The sequence below is a fragment of the Myxine glutinosa genome, unplaced genomic scaffold (assembly GCF_964187855.1).
Source record: "Myxine glutinosa unplaced genomic scaffold, kmMyxGlut1.1 SCAFFOLD_532, whole genome shotgun sequence".
Lineage (NCBI taxonomy): Eukaryota > Metazoa > Chordata > Myxini > Myxiniformes > Myxinidae > Myxine > Myxine glutinosa.
In genome coordinates, this window is record NW_027616629.1 from 110,466 (window position 1) to 129,799 (window position 19,334).

The 19,334-nt window shown below is 41.1% G+C and overlaps 1 protein-coding gene across 1 annotated transcript; it reads right to left on the reverse strand.

Moving 5' to 3' along the window:
* Positions 1-364: 364 nt before the first annotated feature.
* LOC144889006 (chromosome-associated kinesin KIF4A-like) lies at positions 365-18,414 on the reverse strand. Its single transcript, XM_078768811.1, has 26 exons — positions 18,387-18,414; positions 17,738-17,853; positions 17,402-17,516; positions 16,557-16,744; positions 16,367-16,456; positions 16,099-16,265; positions 15,744-15,952; positions 15,490-15,665; positions 15,172-15,233; positions 13,105-13,216; positions 12,751-12,809; positions 11,055-11,157; positions 10,719-10,886; positions 10,488-10,582; positions 10,169-10,313; positions 9,983-10,093; positions 7,988-8,071; positions 7,778-7,882; positions 7,361-7,513; positions 7,175-7,260; positions 6,548-6,671; positions 6,200-6,334; positions 6,041-6,082; positions 5,180-5,224; positions 4,552-4,679; positions 365-636 (listed from the first exon to the last, which is right to left on the reverse strand). Exons 1-26 carry the CDS (start codon positions 18,412-18,414, stop codon positions 630-632), a joined length of 2,853 nt encoding a protein of 950 aa, XP_078624937.1. The 3' UTR covers positions 365-629.
* Positions 18,415-19,334: the final 920 nt, after the last annotated feature.

The window sequence follows — 19,334 nt, forward strand, 5'->3', positions numbered from 1 at the left end:
CACAGAAGACAAACACCGACAATTAGCTTCAGGGTAATTAAAGGTATTCACAGCATCACGTAAACCCTGGTGTTGGCTTAGCGGCTAGGGTGCCGGCTTAGGATCCTAGATCCTGGGTTCGAATCCCGGTCGATCGCTGAATTAACGCAAGGGGGGTTGACTCAGCCTGTCATCCTTCCGAGGTCGGCAAATTGAGTACCAGTTCACTGGTAATTCCCTGTTTGTCGTAAAAGGCGACAAAAAGGGTTGGTGGCAGGAAGGGCATCCGGCCGCAAAACATTGCTTCAAAAAGGGGACCCAAAAACAACAACAACCATGGTACCAGAAAAAGGCCAACCCCCGCTTTGTGGGGAAAAATGGCCTCTAAAGGTGGTTTGTTTACAGCATCACCTTAAGCTACTTTCAAGCATCAAAGAACATATTTTAAGCTAAAGTGTAATATCAGAAAGCTGTTTGGTTGCCGTTTCGACAATTTTTGTTTTTCAGAAAAAGTCATCAAGCATGCATTTGGAGAAGATGCCAGTGGCAGATGGGACGGGTTTGTGTGTGCAGACTCCGTTTTGGTTCTCTTTCCAGCAATATCCCCTGGTGATTGAACAGCTTGCTCGCACAGTCTTTTGGCATTCCAGTCAATACCTGGAAGGGAGACATTTATGGCAAAAAAAAAAAAGAATTTAAAAAAAATTATAAAAATAAAATAATAATTTCAGAAAATAATGAAAAACAAGACCAAAAGTCCAACAGCGGCGTAGCCGGGCTTGTAAAATATAAACCACGAACACACATAATTAGCTTTTTAAACAGTCGCTAATGCTGTTTATAACATTAAACAAAGAAATTTGGAGGAATCCCGACATCTGAGGTATGTTTTACTTACAGAACTGAGGGAAGATCTACTGTAATCTATATACCCCACAACAATACAACAACCGGCATTTTAAGGCCATTTTCCCTGCAAGAGCGGGGGTTAGCCTTGCGGTCCCCATGACATTGTCATGGTTCTATTTTTGAGGCAATGTTTTTATGGCCGGATGCCCTTCCTGACGCCAACCGTTTGTCGCCTCTTACGACACGCAGGGATACGGTGTACCTATTCTAAACCGGGGTACACACCGGTGTGTATATACCGCACAAGGATTGGGTTAATAACATGCCATCAAAAAAACCGAGGCAAATTCCTTACTTCCACAGTTGTTAGTACCGCAAACCGCTTATTTTTGATTCATGAACCAAACACTGCTTCAATCCATTAATTTGTATTCACGACATTGGGATTAAAGTGTTATGGTCATATTTACTATATTATTATTATTACTATTACAAAAATGATACAAGTGGAACGATACACTACTGCATTAAGAAACCTGTGCTTAATTTGTCCGAAGCAGTCTGAAGATGAGGCATATACGTACCGTTTTGTTGGAAGAGACGTCCGATGCTTTCGCTATTTCACTGTCATTTTAACAATCGGTTTGTTTGTGTCTCACACTGAATGAAAAACGTAGAGGTAGAGCATGTCGATTGTGACATATGACAGGTTCGACGATATGTTCGGCATGAGCGAAATTGGAATCAAAATGCCGGAGTGTGGAGAGTCAGCCGCCGTACCACCATAATGACATCAGACGTAATCACATCATCCTGTCATGCGACCAGATCCTCAGCTCTGATTGGTATACGTTTGAGGGAACATACATATGGACAAACACTATTCTAGACGGCTTTGCCCTATGGGCTACGCCGTAAAAAAAAAACAATCGGAAGGAAAACCTGAAATTCAAAGCTAATTTTGAGCAGCATGGCAGGCAGCAACATTGGAAAAGGCAGGAGGATGTTTTGGCTCAAGATGATCCATCTCAATGTCAACCACGAAAAAATAATAAATCAAATTAGGCCATTGGCCAGACATGGTCCTCGTGCACCCACCCCCCCCCTCCCTCCCACAACTCTACCACCCCATATATTTTTGAAGCACTCAGGTCCCCTCAACATGAAATCAACTGGTAACAGTAAATAAACTGGTTCTTACTATTCATTTTTCACACATATTTGATGGTACCCTTAAAATATATCTTTTCCGTGTCGTTATGTTCCCTGAGATGGCTGAAAGTGGTCTGAGTTATATAAGTTATATATCATCTGAAAGGTAATTATCTGCTGGTCATTATAAATGGCATATATTTTAGATTTAGTGTTACCATTGGCCTCAAAAATCAAGTCGAACAGCTATACCCCATGTTTCGCTGTGCCAACGTAACACAGACTAAGATATTCGAACTTATATCTTCAATCCAGCCACAGTAGACTTGACATTAACAACAACTTTCTGGACATTCTTCATAAAAATACCTTTCATTTGATACCAAATATGTCTTCTTACCAGTAAACATCTATCAGATATGACACTGTAAACTGACCGCAGGTGTGCTGACAATTGCCGCATATGCTTCTCAGATGATCCATGTGGTAACACTGTGCCAACTTTCAACACAATGAAATATGAATTGCTAAATTCACACACAATCACACCTTATTTGTTACAGTATAACAACATTGCTGCTTTCTAGCTGAGCAACATACAATGCTCTCAAGTCTGATAGTTTCACAACCTTGTGGCTATGTAACACCTCCTTATCTACAACATCACAAACTACTTTAAAAGCTTTCTTGTGAACTTCTTCTAGTTCTCGCTGATGCTAGATTCTAGCTGATGTTCTAGCTGGTAAATTTCTGAATAGTAGCGAGTGGTTGACAAAGCTGCTTCATTTGCAACATGCATGTATTCCTGTAACTAAATCGAGGTAAAGTGTGACTTAATAATATATTGTCAAGTAACAATGAGCAATTGAATGATATTTCACTTTCCAATTAAAGCACCTTCCATGACTGACAATGTCTATCAACGCGATCATTTCGTGCAGTTATCGCGATTGTCGGCACACCTGCATTCTGTTTGAAGTGTCATATCTGATAGATTTTTATTGACAAAAATACACATTTGGTATCAAATGAAAGGTATTTTTATGAAGAATGTCCAGACATTTGTTATTAATGTGAATCAATTCTAGTGCGGCTGGATTTGAAGTGTTAGTTTGACACAGCGAAACATGGGGTATAGCTGTTCGACTTGATTTTTGAGGCCAATGGTAACACTAAATTTAAAATATATGCCATTTATAATGACCAGCAGATAATTACCTTTCAGATGATATATAACTTGTATAACTCAGACCACTTTCAGCCATCTCGGGGAACATAACGACACGGAAAAGATATATTTTAAGGGTACCATCAAATATGTGTGAAAAATGAATAGTAAGAACCAGTTTATTTACTGTTACCAGTTGATTTCATGTTGAGGGGACCCGAGTGCTTCAAAAGTATATGGGGTGGTAGAGTTGTGGGGGGGGGGGGTGCACGAGGACCATGTCTGGCCCATGGCCTAAATGTTTCACGAATAAAAATTAGAGCAGGTCATTATTACAGCAAGCATTTATAAAACTATCATGGCAAATTACATCATGAAACATGTCAACATCAACGTCACATTCTTTCAGCAATTTGCACTTGCACGTCTGAAAGAATGGGAAGCCACCCAGAAAACAAGACACGGTCAACTGCCCTCGTGAATATGGTCAAGTGGTCTGATATTTTCACACTTTTCTCGACACTGATGAGATAACTTGCCCAACTGTTGCACAAAATTAAAGGTGGTGTAGGATGAATGGTGGAAACAATGGATACTCTATCGTACAAGGGTGCAGGTGAGTGAGACTGGGAGCTTTGGGCTTAACAATGGGTGCATGCTCAAGTGCCGCTATCCCAGGTCCTAATCTATCAATCACTCTGAAAATGGCAAAATACAACAACCGGAGAAATGCCCTCAGCAGCTTCTCGTGAGTCAATAGATGGCACGTCAGCATGATATCGTGCTAATTTGAAAAAACATTGGGCTCAGGAAGTTATTCGAAAGTGAAAACATCTCACCCCGATAAAACAAATACTTCTCAAAATCGAAATAAATAAAACTAATCCTGTCTGGGTTCCAAATCCGACCAGGGGATTGTCAAAAGAGTATTTTGTCCACCACTTTAGCCTATGAAGACCCCTCTTTACATGCTTGGGAGAATAATCTTTCCATGCTGCAGGATATGCTTGGGAGATCAAGACCCTTGAAAACCCTGAACACTCCAAAGACCATTTGGACCCCAAAGATCCTCAAGACCCATGAAAACCACAAAGACTCCTTTACACACCAGCATTGCCTCAACTCACCATTTTATATAAACCCAAATTTAACCCCGTCTCTTCCTGCAACCACGCCTTACGGACTCTTTCCCCCTCCTCCCTTCGCCCCCCCCCCCCAAACCCCATCGGTTCTCCTACCCCTTTTCAGTTTTTCCCCTGTCCCCTCTCTGCTGGCTGTCCTGCCACCCTCTCACCCCAACCCCCTCCACACCCCACCCCCCCCCCCCCCCAGCAAAACACTGGATAACCCTGCCATAAAAAAAAATTACGTAATGAACCCAATGACTTGCAAAGGGATGTTACCTTTTATTTGGTGAAGGAGCGATGTCAGGAATGGAGAAGAAAGACGTTTCTGGGGGAACCTCAACACCATCCTGCGGCTGTTCACCTCTGGGGCTCTGGTCACTATTTTGGTCACCTGTCCGTTGTTCCTGCATCATCGTTGAGGTTATGAAAGGAAAACAAATGGACAGCTTCAGCATTATTTGTTAATTTCATCAGTTATCTTCATATTTCGATTGTGCGTTTGAATGCAAATCATCCATACGATTTCAAGAGTCTCGTTTACAAACCGGGTTACAGGCAAGAGGCAGCATTAAAACGAACACATTAACTGATATTTTCCAAAACAGATGTTGAAGACATTGCAACTGAAAACGTTGAAGCAACCGCATAATATTACGGTGATGTTTAACTCTGAGTGAGAATAGTTCTAAATTTTAAAAACTTTCTTCTGATATTTGTGATTTATTTCAAACAAACTGTATTTCCCATCAGACATGACCAACTTGCATTACACACACCAAGAATAAATCACATTTGCAACTTAAATGCACCACAACACAAGAGATATACCAAAGACAATGGTCAACTTTCAACCTCAAAGGAAGAGACAGGTAAAAGATTACTTGGGAATTTATGAAGGCCTAACCTTTGGAGGGGTTTTTTGCTCATCAGAGACATTCAAAGCTTTCTGCTGAAAAACCCAGAAACAAAGAAAAACAAAGTGAATTCGACCATACAAGCTGTAAATCGACAAAAACACAAATCGACATTGAAGCAAAACAATAAGAGTTCCCTTATAAGGAACTTCATTCCATGCAGGAGGCCATTAGGCCCATCAAGCCTATGCAATAATAGACAACCTATGGTTGTTCCTCTGCCACGTCTTTTTAAATGCTTGAGGATTAACATAAACAAAATTTGGAAACTCACTTGTATGTGGCAATCACAAGTAATGACAGTTTGCATGACAATCTTTACCCCCTCACCCCAAGCCCACCCCAGCAGTATGCAGACATGGCTGGGACAGCAAAACAGCCAATTAAGCAAGTGAAAATATTGGAATTTGATGGAAACATGCTGTTCCTTTGGTTTTGAAAGTATTTGATCATGAACAGACTCATTTGGCATGAGTGGAGTTGGGTCGACCACCCCACTGCTCATCCCATCTCCAAATGTGGCACAAAAATTGTTGGCACAGTTCATGCAATCTGGTAGGTCAAATTTCCAAAAAAATAAAATAAAAAACAGCCAACCACCTTTGCCATTTAACTTGAAGATATGGACGTAACCACTAGTTATTCTACATCGTTGTTTATATAGAAAGGGAAGAGTTGGAAGTACCTGTATTATAAAAGTTCCACCATTTTTGCATAATCTATTGTGCAGAAGATGCCTTGGATTTTAGGCTTGGCAAAGTAACATCTTTTTTGGAACAAAAGTGCATCTGCCTTTTATACACCCAGAAATAAAAAGTTCTCAGCCACAAATTCTGAAAGGCAGAAGTTACCTTGTCTTCTGCTTCTTGTTGTCGCTGATTTATCAGGATCATCTGTCGGAAAAAGGGAGGTGCTTGAAGGTGGTTAACATTGCTTCAATAGCATAATATCAAAGTTGAACACCAGAGTCCAGAGCCAGAATTTACCATCCACCACCTGACATGCAATACCTGATCTTGATGTTCTTGAGCCTCGCATGCAATACCTGCGGCCTCGCTTGCTCGCTGTCGCTCCTGTGACACCTGCTTGGTGAACTCAACCACTTCTCTTTCCTTAACCCCACACCGCACCCGTGTGGCAACCACCTGGAGTGAAACATCAAATATACACACCACCCACAAAAATTAGTGGAGTGTACCATTCCTTATTCATCTGGAGAAAAAAATAATAATAATAAGGATAATAAAAATAATAATAATAAGGATAATAAAAATAATAATAATAAGCAAGGAGAATAATTTTTATTCTTTTAAATAAAGGAGAGGGATCTTCCCGACACAGAGAAAAGGCTCTCATACCTCCTTCATAAGCCACTTGAGGGCAGACTTAGCCTCAATCAAGCTGAAGCCATCCCAAAATGGCACACGCTCATCACCATCCACATCAGCCAGCTTTTGTTGCATGTCAGCAATCTGTGCAGACCTGTGGAGGAAGTTTTAAAATAAACTTGGCAAAAAAACAACAAAAAAAAAACAAGCATTACGCCTAGGTCCCCCGTCGTTGAAGTGATGCGAGTTGACAAAGTGGAAGATGCAAGGCGGCCATCTTGGATTTTGACGTGGCGACCCAATTTTCAAGTGTTCTTCCTTATGCCTAGATACACCCACACACCAGATTAGAAGTTGGTACTTCGCTTATTTTTCAAGATATTAAGCTCAAGGTTCAGACATACATGGCGTCAGACATACATGGCGGTGGCCATCTTGGATTTTGACGTGGGTTGCACCCACACACCAAATTAGAATTCGGTCCTTCGCTTACGCATGCACGGAGGGGAAAACCATAGTCCTCTTTCGCTCCGCAGTGCGACGGGGGACAAAAAAAAAAAAACCTTGCATTGAGAATCACTGGTTGGATAAATTATATGAAAAACTGGCAGGATGCACTGATTGAAATTCTTGATTCGTAGACAGTAAAATATGTACCTCAGTTCCATCTCAGTTTCCAAACTTTTGATCTGCTCGTCAATGTCACAATCTTGTTCGCGTTCCCTGCTGCCGAACGTTCTTCGCTACAGATGACAAATAGACAGAGGTTAGAATGGAACCCAGGAGTGACAAATGACTTGGTTAAAACTTAATTTTTTAATTCACTTGATCACATGACCTTACCCGAGATTTTTTAATAGGCTGGGAAATGTCCTCCTTGTTGCGCTGCAGCTGTGCCAAATCCCGGGCAAGCATGTGGTCATCCAAAAGGTTATTGAGGTGACATCTTACCTCCTCCATGCTTACCAAGACCTCTACCTCAATGGTCAACAAGCCCTGAGGTCAAAGCAATCAGCATGAAAAAAAAAACCCCAGGTTTTTGAAATGCCAGCATACCAAACCCTCAACCTTGGCATTAAAACATGAAGCTAGCACCAACTACAAGCTTTCTATCTCATGAGAATGGTTATAGAGGTATTTGGATCCACATACAGTACACCCAAGATTATTAAATGATTCATGTAATGACTCTTGCAATTCCTCCCTCCCCTCAAGATACATAATGTTAATCAAAAATTCTGGTCATCAGAAGATGAAGACCTTGATCCAAGCAGCCATTCCTTCCTTGCCCTTCTGCTGCTGTCCCTTGCGTTGCTCCCCAGCTTCCTTCTGCCGCTGCAGTGCATCTCTCAACCGGCGAGCTGCCTAGATAAGAGAATGACACACAAGGGGGGGCTCACCCAAGGAAGGGCAATTTAGGCTTGGTCAAAATTCCTGCAGCCCTTTGGCCGCTAAAGACCAAGGGCTCACCTCTTCAGTTTTGCGTCGAAGAACGGCCATCTGCTTTTCATAGCCCCTCTCCATCCTCAGCACCTCAAACTGGTGCTTTCTCTCCTAAAAAGTGTACATCGGTTTACTTTATTATTTTTTTTAAAGGAAAATAAAAATAAAAATTAAAATAAAGACGAACAAGGAGGAGTTTTCCTTGGTTGGGTGATGCAAGAATGGCAGGCCCTTTCTATATGGCCCAAAAATAGAGGCCTACTCCACAATATTGCTTGGATCTCTCCCTTTGAAAAAAACCACTGCATCCTAAGATGACATATATCCAACAGAAACCTTTCATTGGCTATCTTGGACTAGCTCATCTCCCTCGAGCTTTTGTACACCACTCCTTTCCTATGCCATCTCCAGGCGCTTTGTATAACGTCATTGCCGGACACCGAAGGGGGCTCGGCAATGACGCACGCTGAAAGGGAATACTCAATTTTCACTCTGGTTGTTTGTTTTCTTGTTTTCTTGTTTGTTTGTCCGGGCGATATCTCAGCCATCCTTCGAGCTGGGAAGCTGAAATTTCGGCACAATAGTCAGTACTTTGTCAAAAACGGGATTTTGTTGTTTTTTGAATAATCAACTAATTGATGAATTACTTAATTATTATCGATTAAGTACTGATACATTTCTTTAGTCTCCTCATCCTTTAAATCCTTTAAATTTTAATTATTTAATTTTTAAATTTTAATCCTTTAAAATCCTTAAAATCCTTGAAATTAAATAATTTAATTTAAATTTAATAATTTTGATTTTTAATTTAATAATTTAATAATAATAATTAAATTATTATAATATTTAAATCCTTTAAATAATTTAAATCCTTTAAATTTTAATCCTTTAAATCCTTAGTCTTAAATGTCAGGCACCTTTTGAGTTAGGAAGCTGATATTTGGACATGCCAACGACCAAGTGCCAATGCCAATGACCAAGATCCAATGATTTGGACATCCCATGATCTTTCTTGGGAAAACCACATTTCCAAGCTGGCCTCCAAAGCCAGTCGCCGACTGGGCATCCTCCGTCGTGCGCAGTCATTCCTTGGCACACCTGAGCTCCTCACCACATATAAGGCTTTCATCCGCAGCTCAATGGAATACTGTTCCCCCCCCTCTGGGCTGGTGCTCCTGCCTAACAGCGTGAAGCCGAGCAAGGTGTGGAGGCCAAAGCTTTCAGAATCATTGGAATCTCCTGCGATGAAGTCAACTCCAAGGGCCTTTCACTCACTCACCGCAGGCAGGTTGGTGGTCTTTCTGTCTTCCACCGACTCCTCTCCAGCCTTGCTCCCCCAGCTCTGTCCCCCCAATATTCCTTCAGGTCGCACAAGATCTGCCTGCAACCCTCTTATGGTTAAACTGCCAAAGTCGAGTCTCTCTGCTCACCTTCACTCTTTCATTCCCCTTTTCTCCCGCCTCTGGAACAAACTCCCCCACTCCCTTCAATCCCACTCCTCCCTCCAGGTCTTTAAAACAGCTGTTCACCACCATCTATCTTCCCCCATCGAAAACCTTGATCTTTTCTAACCCCGGTAATTCACCCCAGAGTCCTTGCAGTGTTCATATGTTTTATACCTCTCCCACCTCCCCCCCCCCCAAGTCCTCCCGATGTCCCTGCTCTCAAATGTTGTGTTTGTGTCCTTCCCCCTCTTGTCTGCCGCTCCCCTTGTTTTTTGTGTTTTGTGTGTCGGTTTGACTTTTGTATGATTAATGTTTAATGTATTTGTATACAAAAAAGAAAGAATTTTTTTTTTTATTTCGCAGGAAAGGCTATTTTTGATTTATTGATTAAGCAATTAATCGATTAATTATTTATTGATTGATAAATGAATTATTTAGTTTCTTTATTTTTGACTTATTATTATTATTATTAATTTTTTTTTTTTTCACAATCAAAACAAGCTTCATTCACAATCAAAACAAGATAGCCAACCAAACTTCTGGTCTATGCTTCAGAAGTCTCATTGCACAAGCTGACCTTCTGCTTGAGCTGTTGAACCTCACGGTTCTTTTGTACACACCACTGACGGAACTTGGTTGAATCATCTTTGATACTCTTGATGAGATGTACACGTTGGTTCAGGTGCACCTGAAGATGGGGAAACATCAACCACTGGCCTGGCCAAGATAAATCAATTTCTCAAACTACAGTGCAACCCATTACCTGGATCTCATCATTGAGTTGGGAGACCGTTTTGTCAGTTCTCTGCTTGTGGTCGAGGAGCTTAGTTTGCTCAACAATTTTCTTCTTCAGCGACGCCATTTCACTTGCGAGGTCCTGCAGCCTTTTCCGACGCTTCTCACTGATCCTTGAATGAAAATGGCAGTGACACATTATGAAGAATTTTTTTATTTTTTATTCTCCCATACGAGAATAACTTTTGGGCCATATGGCAATGTTGACAATGTTGCCTTTCCAAAACCTGCAGACTTGATATTTAATCCAATATGGATAAGGATCAGGGTACATTAACAATTCATACTTGGCATGGATGGCTTCTTTCTTGGCCGCAGCATGTTGCTCCTCTTTCTCACGCTCAAGGTTTTGAACTTTTTTTTCTAGTTCCAAAAGATTATCCTGATGAAAGAGGTAAAAATGGTACACATTAATTAATTTATTTTTAAACCTCAATGCCCAATAATCCAAAGGAAAAAAAACAAAAATTAAAACCCCAAAAAAATAAAAACCCATCACACAATGCATTTCCATTTACCTGGTAACTGCCATTATCTGCAAGCACGGTCGTGTCAACTAGCGTGACATGGCGAGCCAGCTCTTTCTTCATGGCCAGTGTTTGGTCCAATTGCAGCAGCTCTAGAGACAACTTTACCTGTCGCTCGTCATATTGCACCGAGAAAGGCTCCGCAACTTCACCTGAACCCTACAGCAGAAATAAAACATAAAACGTGAGAATTCCCACAAAGCAGAAAAAGCACCTGCACAAAACAAAAAGTAAATTAAATAACAATTTTGTTTTTTTTTTAACAAAAAACGAACAAAAGTTGTTGTTTTTTTGGTTTTTTTAAGAACACTTGTTACTCCAGAATACCTCCAGCTCAGTGATCTTGCTCTGAAGGTTCTGCAGAAGTTCAAACGGTTTTCTTAACTCAATTCCTCCATTTGCAAGCACATCCAACGACTCTGCAAATGCACTGAAAGGGAATACTCAATGTTGCACTGATGTCCACACCACACCTGCAACAAACAGCACAGCCAGGTACCTAACTCACAGTTCCAACTACTCAGCAGACAAAAACCCAGCTGTCCAATTGGATTGATAGTAATTCAATTATAGCATCCGATAGCGTAACTGTGCGGTACTATAACAGTGCAATCTTTAAATGCAAATATTTTAAAGTCACTTTCTACTGTGAATCCGTCGTGGTGCTAATTGCACTACTGGTATTTGGTGCTAATCGCACTAACCATACCTGCTTTGTTACACAGTGGGTCAATTATTCGAGTTAAGGAACATTTTGCATGGAAACAAGATTTATCAATCATCAATATAGAAACACACCAAAAAAAAAAAAAAAAAAAAAAAAAAAAAACCCTCCTACCAAAGAAAACCAAAACATGTGCTTCTCAGGCTATTCCCAGAATGCACACAAGACTACACTAGTTAAATGCAAAAATGACAAGTAAACAAACAATATTTCACCTCAGTACTTGGTCCAGAAGACACGACACCCAACATGTCAGACACAGAACATGTGTTTGGTGTGTTTGGGGCCCAGGAAAGGGCCTGAAATAACTCCTGGGGGGAGTGGTAATGGGGGTGACAGGCCCCGGACATGTATCGAAAAAGACACTTAACACATGCCCACGTGTGCAAAACCGGGTGCCCACCGACGCGCGTGCCAACAAATGGAACAAATGCTGCGGTCCTTCGAAGGGATGCTAAAGAAGATTGTGCATATGACGTACATGACCACACGTGACCTTGCAATCCAGCGCATCCATTTGCGCATGCGCCAAAGTCTTTCAGAGCACATCAACACCATAACAGCGCATTTTCGCATGCGCAAGATTGAGAACCGGCTGTGTTCCATCCACATATGACGTACATGTCCACACGTGACCTTGCAATCCAGCGCGTCCATTTGCGCATGCGCCAGTCTTTGAGAGCATCACATCAACACCATAACAGCGCATTTGCACATGCGCAAGATTGTCGTCCAGGTGAATCCAGGTGTCGTCCAGGTGTGTTCCACTGAACGTTGAGATGAATATCTTGAAAAATAAGCGAAGTACCAACTTCTGATTTGGTGTGTGGGTGCATCTCGGCATAAGGAAGAACGCTATTGTAAATTGGGTCGCCACGTCAAAATCCAAGATGGCCGCCTTGCAACTTCCACTTTGTCAACTCGCATCACTTCATGTTTAATGCCACAACAGGGCGCTCATCCAATGTTAAGTGAATGTCAGGGTTATATGTTTAATGCCACAAGATGGCGCTCATGCAAAGTTAAGTTATGTGAACTGGTACTCAATTAGCCGACCTCGGAAGGATGACAGGCTGAGTCAACCCCCCTGGCGTTAATTCAGCAATCGACCGGGATTCAAACCCAGGATCCTAAGCTGGCACCCTAGCCGCTAAGCCAACACCAGGCTGAATCTACAGTACTAATTGATGAATTGATGAATCTACAGTACTAATTGGGGGTGGAGAGGGGAAGAAAAAAAAATGAAACAAAAACGCAACACGATTAATGTGTAAGTATGCAGGTTGATGGATGACATACCCTTCATGCTGTTTCACATCCTCGATAGATTTCTGAACTTTCTCTTTCTGCATCTCCAGCTAAAAGTAGATTACAAAGAAAATGTTTAATTGGAGGGGGAAAAAAAAAGAAAAAAAAGTGTGTGTGTGTGTGTATATATTATATATATACACATATATACACAATTGGAGGGGGAGGGGAAGAAGAAGAAGAAGAAAAAAAACCCCCCCAAAAAACCACAATCAATGTTATTGAAAAGTGGTAAAGGCCGTTATGGGTGAAGACTCATTCAAGGGTGAATCAGTATTCCACAACAATGTGGAGGTATGAAGCTGCACAACAACCAGCCATGCCTTGGCTTTTTTGTTGACGTACCAACACAACTTGCTCGCTCAGTTGAGAATTTTGGCGTTCCAGGCGATCAACATGCTTTTGTAGGTCGACATTGCGCTCAGTGAGCTGTTGCTCTCGCTCTTCATTTCCATGACTACATTTCCACACAAACAATGCCAGCAACAAATTAATACATTAACACGGAAATGGAGATTACGGTTCAGTTCCAGAACCAGAAGAAGTGGAGATAGAGAGAAAATTTTTATATATGAATGAATGATCGTTTTAAGGCCATTTTTCCCCGCTAGAGCGGGAGTTAGCCTTGCGGGCCCCATGACAATCATGGTTCCCTGTTTGAGGCAATGTTTTTATGGCCGGATGCCCTTCCTGACGCCAACCCTTGGTCGCCTCTTACGATACGCAGGGATACGGTGTACCTATTCTAAATCGGCCATTTGGGGTAACAAAACTAGAAAAAAAAAAATGAAAAAAAAAATCAGAGATTGCAGACTCTCACCAGGACGTGTTTTCAGTGGTTAAGGCTTTTGTGTTAAAACAAATATGGCGGCTGTCGTGGATATTTTCCCTACCATAGTATGTAATATATGAACCAAGAAATTCAATGTCCATCAACTTGTCAGAAGAAAGTCACAAATTTAATTCCCGAGGAGGATAACACTTTCTGTCTAAAAGGAAATAACAACAAGCAAACAATAACCTTTATCAAACCATAATACAATTCACAAATTACATTTCAAGATTCACAGAAGGTCCCAAGTGAAAATCCTGGTACGTATAGAGATGTACATCAAAGGAAACATCATAAGGATACAGTAGCATGCACAGTATACAGTCAACATACAGTGTAAACATACAGAATTCTAAGTACAGCAAACCAACATCCTACACACCCAGTGATAATCCTGGTTATTTGGTCATTCGTTCTGATTTTTAAAACATTTCAAGTGGGAGGAGCAAGAGGAGGGGGGAGGAGCGAAGAGAGGGGAGCAGAGCAGTCGGATTGGTTGGGTAAAAGTTTGGGTGGGAGGGCGCAAGGATCGGGGGATACAATGTGATTGGTCAAGTGAAATATTGGGATGCGGGTGCTCCCTGCTGGGAGCAGATCTGCATTTACAAATCCTTTAATGAGAAGAATGTGCTGCTTCAGACTCTTCGGCACCAAGCAATCATAACAATGCGTAAACGTTGCAGCGACGTTTTATAATGCCATTGCAGGGACATTTATGATTTAATATTTAGAAAATATACAATAAGAAAGTCCTTATTTAATCACTCAGTAGCTATACTAGAGTAGCTCATGGTGGTTGAGTATGCACTTTATTGTACAGACCTAAACTCTTCAGGAATCCACTAATTGAAGGTCCAGGAACAATATTTGGTTGGTAACACATTTGCCACTGACGGCAAAATAGCTGAAATGGCCACACCCCTTTTTGGGCCACGCCCCCTTTTTTGCCGTGACTGTATCTACAGAACCGTTGGACCTAGGAGGTTGCCCGACCACTCAAAATTTGCGCAATGGCCACATTATGGGGGGTCAGTAATACATTTTCATATCCAAAAGTCAATGGTTTTTAAGATAATTGCCAAAAACCGATTTAGTAAACTGCTTCAAATCTTCCCGGTTGTCTTTTCCTTCATTTTTTTCAGCTTTGCGTGAACATAATAGCCCCATTAATTTGCTCCATCAGGTAGCAGACTCCCACCCAGGGTTTAGCTCGGCTGCACGTAACCGGTTGTGTGTGTGACAAGAACGAATTGATAAAATTTCCGAAGGTCTGAATGCAGACATGAAAAAAAAAAAAATTAAGTGGTTCTTTGCCATTGAGTGATAGGGCCAAAAACAATATATAGGAAGACATCTCAAAAGGTTGTGGACGAGTTATGACAAAACTTGGTGGATGAGTTGGGTCGGAGAAAAGAACAAACAGATTAGATTTTAGTTCAGGTCTGAATCCAGATCTGGCCAAGTGAGATACAAAACGTAACCTGTTCAGCCTGGTGGAGGTATGTGCTCTACCGAGTGCCTTTCAAGTTAAGCATGTAACTACCATGTGTAATAAAGCAATGCAAAAAAAAAAAGCGTACCTGAGCTGCTCCGGTGCCCTTCCACCTGTCGCTTGCAAAAGTTGTACACTTAGCTGCTGTACCTGCATGTAGTACAAATATATATATATATATATATATATATATATATATATATATATATATATATATATAATTGGGAGGGGGTTGAGGGGGAGGAAGGGGAGGAGGTAAGACATGGTTTTCCACATTCAATTTTAAGTTTACAGAAGGTACCAAGCTTTCATATCCTTGTAGGATACAATGCTTTGCTCAAGCATTGGTAATATAGTTAAGAAAAATTAATTCCACCATCTACAGAAGAGAAGAAGAAGCCCTCACTTGCTGTTTCAGGGCCAGCATCTCCGCAGCCTGAGGATCACGTTTCACAATTGGCTTGTTTTTTATCTTGCGTGCACGGTCTGCAAAGCGAAGAGTGTTCACAGTTTCCTCAAGGTGGGCATCAGCTGGACTGATACATGCCACCATCAATGTGTGACTGTTGCCACCAAGGGAATCTGTGGGTGAAGTGCAACCAGTGAGAAAACAGAGTTGGTATAATGAGACTGCATAATGTGGGTCCAATCGGCCATCACCTTGCAACAGGCGCGTGAGCTTTGAGTCACGGTAAGGAATGTGGCCCTTCCTTCCCGAATCCTCTCCAAGGGCACTGATAACATTTCCCAAGGCAAGAAGACCACGGTTGATGTTGATTCCCTCTTTGAGACGAACACCCTCAGTTTTAGTCTTCTTTTGACATTCTGACCCAGCGACGTCTACCAAATGAAACTTGCAACAACAGCAGCTGTCACATTCATGCCCAATAAGGTTTGAAAGGAAGGGAAAGGTACAACAGGTTAACGACATGTCAGTCATTATAGTAGCCATTTGGGGTAATGCCTTTTACCTTTCCTCAGTCACATGACAAAATGTTCCGACATTGCCCCTCACCGTTGTTCTGCACGCTTTTGTTCCATGGAGATTGTGAATATTGCATGCGAGCGGGATGACTGTGCATTAATCGCCGTTGAACGCACAGTTCGAGCTGAATTCCCCAGCTCCAAGCATCTCACCATCTCCTCAGCAGTGCAAACAATTTGCTCTGTCAAACCGGCTACCTGGGGACGTTATTACAATTTTAAATAGTCGAAGAAACAGCCATCGTGACACACTGCAGGCATAAAAACATCTCATTTCAGAAATCCAAATCCACACTTGCCTTTAGGCCCTCTTTGGCATTTTCTCTGATGCTCAACACTTGATGTTCTTTTGAGTTGTGGAGCAAATCGATGATCTCTTCATTGTAAACCTGCAAAATAAATCGATAAAATAAAAAGGAAATCTCAAGTTGCAAAGTCACAGAAAACAAAATTTCACACCCACAAAACAATCTCAACATTTTCAGTTACCTCGAGGTAGGAAACTTTGAGCACAAATTCGATCTCGGATCTTTGAGATATACCATCAAAGAGATGGTGTATGACCCGGGGAATAACTCCAACTTCATAATCATCCTGATTGGTTGTGTAAGTTCCCCCCATGGTGAATGTTTTACCTGAGCCAGTTTGACCATATGCCAGGACTGTGGCATTGTAACCTAAAAAAAAAAAAAAATTCTCAAAACTTCAGCAACAATACATTTTCTTGAGTCAATGATTTATCAATCAATTTATCAAGTCAATGAAATCAAATATTTGATTTATCAATTCCCTTTTCCTGGTTAGGCCTTCTTCTCAGAGCTCTATCAGCACTCAAAGTGCAATGCTGTCAACAAAATAAAATATCTTAAGGATGGGTTTAACAAAACCAAAATTATACTCGTTTCTGACTTGGGACAATCAAGATCATATTCAATCACTCTGTAGTTGCATGTTCAGAAAACACTGAAATGTATTCTTTGAGATGTACCATACACTGTTAAACAGCATCAATGATGCCAGAATAGTTTCTTGGCAAGGATTATACAGGGTGGGTAACCATTGCCTTCAGTGGTAGTTAGGGCAGGAATTTCGCAATTTGGTCATGGTGCATCGATAGATCACCTACTCTTTGCAAAAAGAGGAACAAACTAGGAAGTATGTAAAAAAGCAAAGCTCATCCACATCCATTTGTATTCAGCAGTCTGCTTCTGTATGCTCAAAATAACGAAAACAGTTTTTTTTAACCATACAAAATGAAAATTGATTTATACAGCCTCGACTTTTGACCTTTATAAATAAATGAGTTTACAAAAAGAAAAGAGGAAAACAATTACCATCGAAAATACCACAAAGCAGAGGAGCAACAGTAGCATTGAACACCTCTTCCTGCTCAGTTGCAGGGTCAAACGTGTAATCAAATGTGAACGCCTTCTCCGTACCAACAATAATCTGGAGAGAACAGAAGAATACATATCGGGAGATTATCAACACCAAATTATATTTCAATACGAGGACACTTCAACAACTAGGAAATATAATTAGATGCAAATGCATCAATTGATATGCCTCTGCCCACATTACAGCATCCCACTAATGTTTGATCTCATTTAAAGGACAAATGAAGAACTAGAGTGAAGTCGATGACGAGCCATCGCAAAATATGCATTTACCTGCGGCTCCCCAGGTACAAAGGATATGCACGTCTTGCATCCTTCAGCCAACTCTCGAGGAACAAGAGGCCGGCAACGGATGGCCACACGAACTGGAATAACTTTCTCTTCCATCACTGAAAGCACAAATCAACCAATAGAACCCTTGCAAAAACATGAACAAACAACCTCATTAAAAATAACAATAAAGCAAATAAGGAATTCCCAATCAGGTTATGGTGGCTGAAGCATCGATGCCAAATGCGCAGAAATTGAAATCAAAGAAGAACATGACCAAGATGACTGAGCAAACAGGCAATTTGACCTTTAAGTCTTGTGCTAAACAATCTGGTGCATCCGATGATGCAATCCATGCAGTATTCAACAGTACAGTACATTATATTATAGTATAGCATCATAGACCATGAGGAACACTCCCCGTATCTAGGAAAGCACCTAGCGATTTAACAAATGTCCTTCGCAGTGACTATTTATTGTGCATGACTATTGTGCAACGTGAACTTTATACAAAGACGCGAAGTTGCTTATTTTTTTTGGCATCGAGCCAAAAGCTTGATATTGTTGGGCTTCAGTTACATGTTGGGCTTGATATTGCACCATCTAGTGTGGTCAGATAAGGGAACAATATTTACCTGCTGGACAAAAGTACCATTTTTTGTGTGTGGGTTCCCTATCATGCCTACAAGCAATTTCAATAAGACGACAATCGAGATCGGTTACTATACGCCCACAAGAGGGCGCTATGTACGGTAGGGGAAAATGGGCGTCGCCGCAGTGCGGAACCGACGGGAACGCCCTTTTCGTGCTTCATTTTCCGATGGAGGCAGAGCATTTCTTCGCAAAATGGTGGCGGTAAGTGCGATTTTGAATAATTTTGAATTGTTTTGAGTATTTATTGATGCAGTCGAGACATTTTGAAGGTTCAGATTTAGTAAAACTAGCTGTTTAACTGATGTATTACGTAGTATTTGCGAGTCTTAATCCTAAATACACATCTGTTGTGGGCAATATGTGACGAACAAGACGTTTTTTTTGGTTGGATTTTTTTCTGTTATTTCCGAAAAAACGATGTTGTTACACCCATAGCGAGCGGGTGTGGGTAGCAGGGAAGTAATTTGGCGAAAAGGGTCTGCACATGAGCCATTTCAGCTTTATAATATGCCATTTATGTGCTCTATGTGGAGTTATTCTCTGTTAACCTCCCTCCCACCACGAAAAATTTTGGGCCCGAATGTAAAAAAGGGAGGGGTAAGGCAAGTCATCCTACCATTATTTTTTTGCTCTCGCGACTCTCCAAATGGGGTTTTGAAAAAAATACCATCCCCAGAGAAAAATAGACTGAATGCTTAGAACACCCATCTTTCTCCTAGGCAAGCCTGCTGTGTATTTAGTAAAACAGACCATCCCCTGTTGTGACAGCAAACCTGACAGAAATTGCTTTTTTGATGGATATATTCTATATAGCAATTAGCTATTTCAAGTGAAGTAGTTAAATTACATAATTACATATTTCTATCAATTCTTCAAACCTTTTCATGGGTGGAAAGGAACTTTTTATTATGAGGGGTGGCAGATATTTTAGATGAGTAGGTCAGGG